This window comes from Gigantopelta aegis, unplaced genomic scaffold, assembly GCF_016097555.1.
Source record: "Gigantopelta aegis isolate Gae_Host unplaced genomic scaffold, Gae_host_genome ctg2350_pilon_pilon, whole genome shotgun sequence".
NCBI lineage: Eukaryota > Metazoa > Mollusca > Gastropoda > Neomphalida > Peltospiridae > Gigantopelta > Gigantopelta aegis.
The window spans coordinates 62,402-74,883 of record NW_024532903.1 but is presented as its reverse complement, the minus strand read 5'-3'; the positions used below and the strand labels follow the sequence as shown (position 1 = coordinate 74,883).

Genomic DNA, 12,482 nt, shown 5'->3' with positions numbered 1-12,482 from the left:
AGCATCAGAATTAAGGAGTTACTATTTAATAGTAACGTTACTTACAGGTATTTTTGATGTTTTCAAAAAATCTCAACAAGTGCTTCTAATGATCCGAGAGTTAGATGCTTGTACAAACACACCCACGTTCTGCTATCTTAAAAGCACGTAAAGCACTTGACAGTTGTAGAGGCAGATTCATCCTATGAACATTAGATGTATTTATTATATCTATTGTTTTAGATTTACTTTAAGGACATCAATCTCATCCTGATATTTGGCTACTAACACTGGTGTCCCAGCAAATGTCTTTTCAAATCTTTTCCAAAAGTTTTAACCCTTGAGAAGCAATGCTGGTTTGTGGTTCACATAGGCATTTTAAACCCTTATTTCGTAATGGTTGAGGCATTATAAGTGCACGAGCCTGAGTACAAATGGTCCTTCACTTCCTATTAAAATGAATGTATCCCCTTCGTTAAGTATACCATCACGTAATATCACATCTATTGTAGTACCCAGACCAGCAAAAACCTTGACCTAATGGTTACCCATTGACAACCATTACATGTATACAAAGTGACTGCACCTCTCAACCACAATAGCTTCGACTTCCTTTAGAGAACATAAGTTGGTCCACAAGATGTTGTTCACTATGACTAACTACCAGTGATTTAAATTCTCCCATACCATCTCCTGTAATAGCAGATGTAGGTACCATTGGAATATATTCTGTAAAGTCACGCTTTCCCAAAACAATCCAGCATTAAGACCTCTAGTATCAATATATAATGATTACAGAATGAGGGGGGTGGTAACTACCTGTTCAGCAAATGTAAAGTGACTTCTTTTGTTCTCTCATCAAATTCTCTTTTGTATTTGGTTTTGTTTTTTAAGAGTCTCACGTACAGCCAGAGTTAGGATTCGACGCCAGTCATAAACCTATCTAAATCACCCCCCCGAAACACAAACATGCAATTAGTTGGTTGTTATGGTTACTATCATACTATTAGTGCAACAATAAAAGGAACATTTCCTTTTCTAAGTAGATTTTAGACTCAATAGTTTGTGGTTCTAGTCCATGCATTATATCAATACTAATATAGCAATGTCACACATTGATGAGCCACGAGTACGTAAATTATATAAATAATAATAATAGTATTATAAATAGAGACAATATGTTTACCTAACTGACTCATGACCAGGGCGTATCAATAATTAATAATCCAGGGACTTTTAGTTCTTCCTTTGAAACTGATCAATATGACAAATGATTAGTGATAATTGAAATGTATCATAGGCGTTACCTCTTTCTCCTTTTAGTTTGTTCTCGTATAGCATCAGGAGGGACAAATGTAGCTCCTATTTGTTGTGTAATTCCTCAGCTTCACCATCTTGAACATGAGTATGACGTATTTTGTCTAATATTTGGTCTTTCCTGTATCTAATGTGACCTACCACACACACCACTGAGAACGCAATAGATCTGAGAACGGTCATTCCGATGACGATCTAGCCTTTCGCTGTAATAAACATCATATGATAGTCATTGTGACTAAAAAGCACAAACTTGATTCTTTTAGCCACCTTCTCATACGGAGACAAATTACCCGCGTCCATCATCTTATCACTCACTGTCAATACTCTGACTCTCCTCACTTTCTTCACTGCCTTCATGACATCAACCCCGTCAATAAACATCAGGTTCTTTGGGTGGGTGTAACAGTCACATGATCATCACATGATCATCATCTTTGTCTTTGTCATCCAAAGAGATAACCATCATCATCTTTGATCCATCTTCCCAATTATCTTTGACCTATTATAGTACACATGAAACACCTGATTTTCATAGGACATCACATGACCACTTACAAATCTTCTTCATCTTCATCATCCCAATGTCTTTGACTTCCTCGCTAATTACATCATTACGACATCATTAAGTATTCTATTTTATCGTCTAACCTCTGTTATAACTAGTTGTTTCAGATATGCTAGCAACTCCCTCTACAAAACTATATCAAAGTCACATGACTATCATATAACGTACCATCAAACTTGTGACAAATTATTCTTCTGTGGGTGTGGCACTTTTATCGTCAGGTGGACACTGGGTTTCGGTGGGACGTACACGTGATCCATATCGGACAGGACGCTTTTCTCACCGTCTGTTAACCCAGTTTTCTGAGGATAACGATACCTATATCAATAATAATAACAAGACTGTTATTACAATATGTACTCACCTTGTTGTTCTAATGCTTGTAATTGTAGTTTCAGTTCTCAATCGTCTTCTTTCTCAGCTTTTGATACAAGTTTCCCTTCCTTCTTTAGTCGTTTCTTTTACTTCCTGTGAACAGTTTTATTTTCAAGTATAACTAAACTCTTGTACTTTTCTTTAAGTTTCTCTTTTCTTACTTTCTTTCTCAAGACGATTTTTCTTGTCTCTGTCTTTTGCTTCTTCTTGAGATTTAGTCTAAGTAGGCTCCTCTTCTTCTCTCTTCTTTTGAGCTAATCTTAATGCCTCAATCTCTTCTTTCATTTTCTGAACTGCACTCTTCACTTGCTTTAGATAATTAAACAACAACAACACCAACAATAATAATAATCTACATGGGTACTTTATTGTAACATATTTAATTTAGGCAGCTTTTTTTTCATCTTCTTGTCAGTTTTCTTTTCTTCTTTTTCTTTTTCTTTTTTTTCATCTTCATTATCATCCTCTCTAGATCACCAATAGTTTTGAGATGGATTCAACAGTAGTTGAGATGGATCACCAGTAACTTAGGGGATTTTTGATCACCATTATCTAGCACAAGGATCAACAGTGGCTTGGATGGATCAACAGTGGCTTTGGATGATCAACAGTGGTTTTGGATGGATCAATAGTGGCTTTTGATGGATCAATAATAGCTTCAGGTGGATCAATGCTAACTTTAGAGATCATTGGTTGCTTCAGATGGATTAACAGTAGAATCTGTTGACAGCTTGTCCTCTGTGTAATTTAGTTGTTGTTGTTGTGTTTTTGATTGTTCTTTTTGTTTTTTCTCTCGTGTTCTTTTGTAGCAGCTTTCTTTCAGCTTTAGATTTACATGGACTTCCTCTTCATCATCAAGGGGTGTGGCTTCAATGGGACATCAGGTTTAATGACAGATGGTAGCTCTTCCCTTCAATTTCTCAATAACTTTTCAACTTCTTCCTCACTAAAAGTAACGTTAATAATATCTCTCAAACATTTATAACATACTCTTGTTTGCCTTTCTTTCCCTTCTTAGATTTTTTACTTCCACACTAGCATCTAATTTAAGATCTGCTCTTTGGAACTATCTCCTTGAACCATCTCCTTAGAGCTATCTCCTTGAGTTGTCTCATTTAAACTGAGTTGCTCTAATTCTTGTAGTACATCTTTCTTCCCTACAGTTGTATAGTACTACATTATCATTGATAGTAGTTATTCACATACCAATCATCTTGTTTCCGCTCTTTTTGCCTTTTTTTTGCCTTTACTAATTGTGTCTGTCTCAAAAGGGGCGTGGTCAAAAAAAAGGGGCGGAGTCTCAGTTGGTTCCTGTTTTAATATCCTGTTCCGATGCAATGGCTAATAAATCAGCCTCACTATTATGTACTAATATATGAGGAAATGTGACTATATTATCTTACATATCATCTTCATCAATATCCTTTCTTTTTTCCTTTCTTTTCCTCCTCCTACTGCTCCTCCAGTCTGCTTCTGAGGCCGGCTACAAACTGCCCCCTGTTGTTGATAGTTTCAACGTTTGGGCTATCTCCCCTAATAATTATAAATATAAAAATATTGATACAATCTTAGCTGTTACTATACCAGTTTTCATCCTGTTTCTTTCCCTTCTTTTTGCCCATTTTTCTGACGCATTTGGAATTTGTAGACTCGATAACAAACACAAAATATAATACTGTAAAAATAATCTCTGTCATGGGAGCACGCTGTCTGTGTCAGCTTATATATCATGGACGTCATAACTGTCTATTAATAGATATTGCGTAATAATTAATTTTATAGCACAACAGGTGTTGTTGGAGTAGACGATTGCACAGTCATGGTCATGATTACAAAATCAATTAATATAAAAAGATACAAAATATTTAATGATTAAATGGGGCTATTAATAATATTGTAGAAGAGAAGGGGCAGTAAATGAAAGAGAGAAATAGCAAATACAATTATGCATTTATGTATTGGAGTCACACCCACCTCCAGGACGACCCATTTGAGACACCACTTTTGTCAACCACATTATGGCCCATGAAGGTGTATTTCAATCCAACATGGTGTACTCGTAATGTCTTGCGATGATATATCTGCACCCCATCTTTAACAAAACTAAGTCGGATAGTACACCTTTTTTTGTGTTAACTCATACACTGACTACAAACCCTTGATACGTGACTGTGCTAACATACTAGCGAAATCTTGATTATTGAATATTTTAAGAACTACATCCAGGAGGTATCTTGCAGACAGTTGTGGAGATGAAAGCCATGTGATGAGTTACAATTACGACTTTGAAACAAAGAAGCATTTTCACTAAGACACTCAGCAAATACTTCTCCATTAACATATAGTAAGTGAAACTCCTTTACCAAATGACGACGTGTATTCTCAATAGTTGAGTTACGATGTACACTGATAAAAGCCCTAAACAAAATCTGTTCTCCAGTTGTTTGATGATCAGTAAAGCCATCAAACTACAACATCACTAAGAGATGCCTCTAAACACCTCCCCACGCGATTATTTTAACTCATAATAAACAATAGAGCACCAATAAGGAGGTTCCTGATAATTAACTGCTATAGTCCCCATTATCTACAGGAAGGAGATAATAGTGACCTGTAAATCTGTTATCACTGATTATACTTAATACTGTTAATAAGATATATTGTAAATATTTACTAACATATACTATTTACCTGGGGATGGGGACACGATGGATGAATCTGCAGGTGAACTACACATACCTAAATGACAACAATTATTAAAATAAATGATGATGTAATCATAATAAGCTAAAACAATACCTCCGGGTGTCGGAAGTTGTTGATCCATTAATGATGCATCAGGAGGTGAAGGGGAGCTGTTTTCTGAGTAAGCAGGTGGAGGGGTTTCTGGAAAAGCAGTTATGTAAACATGCTAATGATAATACAAATTGTTTACCTGGTAATTCAAAAGGATGATAATGATTGGGAGAACAAGTAGGTCGCTGTGTATCAATGTAACTTGGTACGGGTTCATAACGACTTGATATTACTTGAGGATTACGTGGTACTAGAACTGGCGTAAAACTAAAAGGAGAGAATATAAATTAATATGTTGTTAACACAAGAGGGTGTAGGATAGCTAGTCACTCGTAAACTAGAACAAAAGGCTGAAAAACCTAAACAATAGGCCAATCAAATAGACTGTTTACCTGGCGTCTCCACTCGTCTATAATGATAAGGATTTATACACACTTCGTTCTTATTACGTGAATAAGCAAATTCGCAATGATCTAGGGCTTTAATTCATGATGATTTTGTAAGTCTGGCCAACGCCAAACTCGACAATAAATGACGTGAGGGAGACCTTTACGATGAGATACTTGTAGTCGGCCATCGAGACTACGAGGAAATAGTAACGCAGTTAGTCTGCGCGTTAGCTTGAGATAACGCTCTTTCCAATTCCTCTAACGATCCTTTTTGTTTCTTCAACTTTTTCACTAAAGAATCGATAGCTTTCTCTGCCCATTTATCGTCTTCATCGCCTTGCTTCCATCCCAGCAAGCGTTTCACTGCAGGAGAAGAAAAGATACTTGACATCACAAGTAGATTACAAAGTGAAAATGATTCGCTTCCCAATCTCTAGTCTATACACACAAGAGAACTATTAGAGGAAATGACAGGAAATGAAACTTATAGTTCAGAGAAACCTACAGACAGTATGGCGTCGTTAAAGAGTTAATTCCTGTAATATTTCGATAATTACTAGTCACGCTGTGTGCTCAAAAAATCGATCAATGGCGTCACTTGAAGACATCGCGGACAAACTAAACGAATCAGTAAGGGGATTACTATAATGTAATGATTAGCTATATATTATAGGAGTATAAATTAATCAATTGTTGACCAATTTACATTCTATACAACACTTGACATTACCATCAGTGGACGACACTGCTCAAATTACTGACCTCCATACTTCTAACACAAAATTAAAGTATCGGATTTGCAACTTGAAAAGGTATTTTAATGTCTTAGTTAAATCAGGCCACACCCACTATTAATTATAGAGTATTGGTGAAGAGGAGAACAAAAGGGCTTCTCAAATGACTAACGTAGCAGGTGTTGTTTCAGCATTATTTAAAACAGCATTACGTAAGACGTATCCATTATTTACATCTAATAAGTCTATCATACAACGTAATGATGCTTTAAGATTGGTGACTATAAGTGTACAGCAGCCCATGTCTGTTGCTCAAGTGAGGGACACTCCTGTCATTAATGCTATAATTATTATGATATTAGATGTTGAAGCAATCGGGAGGAATATATCTCCACAAGATATTGCACAGACTATAGTAAAACAACTTCCTTCCTTTCCACCAATAGTAGATAAAGTACTATTAATTAAATTAAGTCATAATGATCTCATATCCTCTATTAGTGTGAGGTAGCTGGGCCTGGTTTTATCAATGTGTATTTGAAAAGTACTTTTATATCAGAGTTGATATCTGATATTCTAGTAAAGGGGATACGCCCACCTCCTGTTGAACGTAAATTAAGAGTAGTTGTCGACTTTTCTTCTCCTAATGTTGCCAAGGAGATGCATGTTGGTCATTACGATCAACAATATAGGAGAAACAATATGTCGACTATTGGAATTTGCAGGTCATGATGTATTGAGGTACATTGTATCATGTGATGATCATGTGACTAACATGTGACAGGCTCAATCATGTTGGTGACTGGGGAACCCAGTTTGGAATGTTAATTGCTCATTTGAAGGACAAGTTTCCAGACTATGCTACAGTATCTCCACCCATAGAAGATCTCCAGACACTTTATAAGGTACTTAACAATATGTTTATTATTAATTACATTAATTAAAGGAGTCAAAGATGAGATTTGATGAAGATGAAGAGTTTAAGAAAAGAGCTTATTCTCATGTAGTTCAGTTACAAATGGTGATCCTGAAGTTAGGCAAGCATGGACATTAATATGTGATGTGTCACGTCGAGGTACAAATAATTACTATAATAATTATTGTTATAATAATAATAATAAGTATTGTTATAATAATAATAATAAGTATTGTTATTATAATGATAAGTATTGTTATTATAATGATAGAGTTTGATAGAATATACGAACGTCTTGTTCAACAATAACAGAAAGAGGAGAGTCATTTTATCAACCTTTGATGTCAGGTTTAGTAGAAGATTTAACTAACAAGGGTATGTTCCTAAAATATCATAATTATAATTAATTATTAATGAATTTAATAATTAGGTTTATTAGCTGTTGAAGATGGCCGTACTGTGATGTATGTACCAGCCAGTCCGTTCCACTGACTATAGTAAAATCTGATGGTGGTTTTACATATGATACTTCTGATATGACAGCATTACGTCATCGTATTGAAACTGAAAAAGGAGACTGGTTAATATATGTAGTGGACTCTGGCCAAGTAAGAGAAAAGACTTCATTATAATTCTATTAGTTAGTGTTAATTAGGGGTCACATTTTAGTACTATTTTTGAAGGAGGTAGATTAGCTGGTTATGTTCCAGATTCCGTACGTCTTGATCACGTGGGATTTGGTGTTGTCCTGGAGAAGATAAGTATGTCAACTGTCTGTCCATTTTTATTTCATTTGTCCATTATAGAAAGAAATTTAAGACCAGATCTGGCGATACAGTAAGATTAAAGGACTTGTTAGATGAAGGTTTAGAAAGATCTTTAGCTCGACTTAAGAAAAGGAACGAGACAAAGTACGCTACATATATTATTGACTACAACATTGTGATAAGAAATATTGTTAAGGTATTAACTGTTGAAGAATTGACAGCTGCACAGACTTCAGTAGCTTATAGTTGTATTAAATATGCAGATTTATCACACACAAGAACTAATGATTATATCTTCTCATTTGACAAGGTAACTATTATTTACATAACAACAATACTTACTATCTTATTAGATGTTAGATGATCGAGGTAACACTGCTGTTTACTTGCTGTATGCCTACACACGTATCAGGTAATTTAAAACAGGTTTAACAAGTTTTATAAACTAGTTTTATAGGTCCATTATTCGTGTGTCTGGAGTAAGTGTTAGTGATCTCAAAGAAGCAGCAGTAACCACACCCATTGATCTGTCACACGAGAAAGAGTTAAAATTAGCCAAGTGTATTGTTCGATTCCCTGAAGTGTTAGCTGATGTGATGACAAACCTCTATCCACATACTCTTTGTGACTACTTATATGAGTTATGTACAACAATGACTGAGTTTTATGATGCTTGTTATTGCGTGGAAAAAGACACAGAGACAGGAGCTGTTATTAGAGTTGACATGAGTCGTATACTTTTGTGTGAAGCAACAAGAATGGTTCTATATCAAGCATTTTATATACTGGGTATAGATCCTGTTGAAAGAATGTAGCCAGAGACAAACAATAAAACGACTTTCTTCAATAATTATTAATAAATAGTTATTGTATTAATCAACATCAATATCCATGGCTTCTGTAGTAGGCTCTTCAGAAGTACTTGTAGGAGGATTCTCCTGTACTTCAGGTTGTGGGGGAGGAGGTTCTTCTTCCATAGCTTCATCTTGAGACTTGTTCTCTCCTTCTTCACCAGATGATCATCTTTTGAGGTTCTACTTTGGGTTTTGGTTTAGTCATAATAGGATTACAAGTTGCTACCAAATTCTAAATATATATCATTTAATATGATCAATAAAATAGTAACAACTCACTTCTGTGGTCATTCTTATTTCTGATACTTTGACAATTGGATCATCTGTAAGGAGTGTGGCTTGTTGAGCTTGCATTTTCGTTTCCATCCACTCTCGTTTCTTAGCAACAGCCTCTTTTACTTTCTCAATATCAGACTCTTCAAGATGATCATATTTTTCATCCTAAATGGGACCATCTTATCATAAACAAAACATTAAAAACTTACCCCAGCTTCATGTTCCAATAGGAACTTTTCAAATCGAACAATTGTTTGACCTAATTCATTAAAGGTAGTGTCACGATGTAAGTATTCCTTCTCTCTCTCTAGTACTGGATCACCATATTTCTTCAATTCTGTCAAACTTTCCACATACACTTTCTTAGGTTGATCTTCACCTTCATCATAGAGCCATTCTTCAGTAGCATTAAGAAGAGATAAAAAGACATTTTGATCCTATAATCATTAGCAATTAATAACATTATTACATATAATATATGGACCTCATCATTGATATAAGGACGAAGAGATGTCTCCACTTTATCTCTCATATCATAAACATATTCTTCTACTGAATTTTTAGCATCAGCTTTTCTATTTCCAAACGATCTTGTTGTATCATTTTACACTAGTGTCATTATAATATAATTAGTGGGGTGTGGCCATCTTACTTCTTTCTCAAAGAACTCGTCAATATCCTTCTTACTCATTGAAGTTGTTTCTTCATTAATAGGTAAGTCAACATGTTTGTAAGATGTCTTAGATTTTTTAGCAGCTGGAGATTTACCAGATGCTTCAGGATTAGCCTGAGCCTTAGGATCGGTCTCAGGCTTGGTTTCAGTCTGAGGCTGTGGCTCTGTAGTCTCAGTCGAATTCTGTGCTCTGTAGTCTCAGGCTGAGTCTGAGATTCTGTAGTCTCGGCTGAGTCTCCTCAGGATTAGGTTTAGACTGGGTATCTAAAGATTCTGGTGGTGTCTCTGAATTGTCAGGTATGGGTTCAGAGTTGTTAGTTTGAGTCTAAGCAATGTCATATCTAGGATATAACTAGCCACACCTACCTCCATTACTTCTGGTCCATTGGTACATTTTTAGTATTTTCTAATGGTTTATCAGTAGATTGAACACTGGAGTCTGAATTTGAGGATAACTGACCATCAGTTTCCATTTGCTCTGTTATCTATTGTAACAAATCATCAACTGGTTAACAAAACTGGACAAACCTGTTTTTCTACAAGTGTAGCTGACTTGATGAAGAATACTCCATTAATACTAAGCCTCACTTTAACTTTGACTTTTGAGGACTCTCCTTCATCAGTGGGTTTAACATTTTTGATAATAAACTTACTACATACCATAAATAATTAATGGGTGTGGTCAATAGATACTTACCAATATGAGGATCAGGATAAGGTAAATTTTTAGGATCATGATATTGAGCTGTCAGTTGAAAAGGTTCCTTTCGAAAAATGTCAACACTTTAGAATGATATATTTGATCTCCTTCATTGAAAACTACCATCTCTCTAATAATAAGAATGAAATAATCACATGACTAGTCACGTGACTAACCCTGGTTCATTATTAATGTTCCATAATAACTGTATAGGAAATGGTTGAATATCTTGAATAGCAAAGTCTCGAACTTTAAACGTTGGTGATAGTATAGCACACTAAATGTATTAATAATATCATATATAAAATGATAGGGGTTTACCTGTAGAGCACATCCTCTGGCCACAGCCTCATCTTGATTAATTGTTGTACTAACTTCTCTTTGGAAGAAATTGCTGATAATTTCTTTCACTGCAGGAATACGAGTACATCCTCCAACTATTTCAACAGCATAAATGTCACTAGGTTTGAGCCCTATGAAAGATCATGTGATCCATCACACGACAATACAATAATCACATGATATACCTGCTTTCTTAAGAGCTACATTTAAAGGTGCTTTAATTCGATCCAATAAATCTTTACACAACTCTTGAAATTCATCCCTACACAATAATATTATAATAATATATTAATGTCTCAATAGTACCTTTTCATTCGTCCTGAAACATCTTTGTCATCCATCAAACATTCAATATTAATTGGAATGGGTGTGGCATTAGCACTCATTAATTTACGTAATTTTTCACATTCAGATGTGAGACGTAGTGTTTGTCTTGAATAGGATAGTGTATCAATTTTATACTTCTTTTTAAACTCCTCAGCAAAATGTTTCAAAAGTCGCTGATCAAAATCACGACCTCCAAGCATTGGATCAAAGGCTTTAGACAACACCTACATAAAATAATGAATATTATGATTACTGATAAAGTTCAAAGGTCATACATTATTGGTCTATATTAACTTACTTTTAGTTTCCCTTTATTGAAGGCACACACACTGACTTGTAATGCATGATTCCCATATCAACAACACAACATTACGAGATTTCTCTTTCTCCTCAGAAGATCTTGTTTATAAATACCATAGGCTAAAGCAACTATTAGAGAGAAAGAGAAAATAAAATTAGGAAGTTTATCTTTCTTACCTGCAGTAGTTTCATTTAGTAATCTAAGACAATTTAAACCAGCAATTTTACTAGCATCTAAAACAGCTCTCCTTTGAGCATCAGTAAAATATGATGGCACCTAAATATTATCGTGTTTACTGATCAGATATGTTCCTCAACTTACTGATACAACACAATCATGAACAGGTTTTCCAAGGGCTTTTTCAGAAATGCTTTTAAGATAAGTTAACATTATGCTGGTAATTTTGTTCAGGAGAGAAAGCTGTTTCTTCATTGAGGTAGTTCACCTAACAGGTAGACATAATGACATCATTATAAATAAAAATACATTTATTAATTTAAAAATAATGATTTTCATAATATCTTATATTATAATAAATTATAATGTTTTTTTAAGTATCAACTCTGTAGTTAACAATGGAGTTAAATAATATTAATAGCAGTTATATAGTACCTTGATACCAATATTATCTCCTGGTAACTGCTCCACTTTATAATGTTGTTGAGTTAGTTCATGTTGGACAATAGGATCAGAGTATTTGCGACCAATGTGCTTTAAAACCTGCTACTGTATTCTTATAATTTGTAACAGCCTTTGTCTTAGCAGATGTACTCATCATACTTGATTTGAAGAGAAACCAACCAATGAACTATAAAGAACAGATAATATGATTTTATATCATGTCATATCTTACGGTGAACTCCTTTCACTATATTCATTAGTAATAACTTCCACACCGCCATGTCGAGCTATAGCAACGTAACAAGACTGATAACCTAAGTCAATACCAACCACACTCATGATTGTGATTTGTGAACTATCAGTACAACAACAAACTGTTCTCCCTTTTAAGTTGACCTTCTACAAGTTTCTAGTTGGTCTGATCTCCTGTTGCTCCCCTTCAAGTCAGCCTTCTAGAAGTTTCAAGTGGGTCTGATCTCCTGTTTCTCCCTTTTAAGTCAGCCTTCTAGAAGTTTCTAGTGGGGTGTCCACCTATACGTATATGTTG

The 12,482-nt window shown here is 35.0% G+C and overlaps 3 protein-coding genes and 2 pseudogenes across 3 annotated transcripts; 1 reads left to right on the top strand and 4 right to left on the bottom strand.

Moving 5' to 3' along the window:
* Positions 1–312: 312 nt before the first annotated feature.
* On the bottom strand, positions 313–1,479 carry LOC121391411 (annotated as a pseudogene).
* A 2,711-nt stretch (positions 1,480–4,190) lies between these two features.
* LOC121391410 lies at positions 4,191–4,823 on the bottom strand (annotated as a pseudogene).
* A 124-nt stretch (positions 4,824–4,947) lies between these two features.
* Positions 4,948–8,656, top strand: LOC121391409 (arginine--tRNA ligase, cytoplasmic-like). Its single transcript, XM_041523055.1, is given in 18 exon segments — positions 4,948–4,963; positions 6,521–6,612; positions 6,660–6,844; positions 6,846–6,899; positions 6,943–7,063; positions 7,105–7,177; positions 7,180–7,233; positions 7,346–7,369; positions 7,372–7,449; positions 7,505–7,549; positions 7,552–7,682; positions 7,730–7,820; positions 7,823–7,835; positions 7,881–7,966; positions 7,969–7,985; positions 8,038–8,151; positions 8,195–8,253; positions 8,299–8,656. Coding segments are annotated over 18 exon segments (1,611 nt in total).
* Positions 8,657–8,938: 282 nt separating this feature from the next.
* LOC121391408 (heat shock 70 kDa protein 4L-like) lies at positions 8,939–9,662 on the bottom strand. The gene is made up of 3 exons (XM_041523053.1): positions 9,624–9,662; positions 9,181–9,408; positions 8,939–9,136 (listed from the first exon to the last, which is right to left on the bottom strand). The coding sequence occupies exons 1-3, from the start codon at positions 9,660–9,662 to the stop codon at positions 8,939–8,941; spliced, it is 465 nt and encodes a 154-aa protein (XP_041378987.1).
* A 154-nt stretch (positions 9,663–9,816) lies between these two features.
* Positions 9,817–12,274, bottom strand: LOC121391407 (heat shock 70 kDa protein 4-like). The gene is given in 16 exon segments (XM_041523052.1): positions 9,817–9,969; positions 10,173–10,296; positions 10,338–10,416; positions 10,419–10,474; positions 10,512–10,621; positions 10,666–10,817; positions 10,872–10,948; positions 10,993–11,237; positions 11,312–11,442; positions 11,491–11,590; positions 11,636–11,716; positions 11,718–11,759; positions 11,927–12,028; positions 12,030–12,103; positions 12,106–12,122; positions 12,168–12,274. Coding segments are annotated over 16 exon segments (1,650 nt in total).
* Between the last annotated feature and the right edge of the window lie 208 nt (positions 12,275–12,482).

What these genes read in the sequence shown, in the direction of transcription:
- LOC121391408 (XM_041523053.1), bottom strand. Translation starts at nt 9,662, where the DNA reads ATGAGTAAGAAGGATATTGACGAGTTCTTTGAGAAAGAA. An exon ending in ACGAGTTCTTTGAGAAAGAA is followed by an intron (nt 9,409 to 9,623) that starts GTAAGATGGCCA and finishes TAATGATTATAG; the next exon opens with GATCAAAATGTCTTTTTATC. An exon ending in TATTGGAACATGAAGCTGGG is followed by an intron (nt 9,137 to 9,180) that starts GTAAGTTTTTAA and finishes GGTCCCATTTAG; the next exon opens with GATGAAAAATATGATCATCT.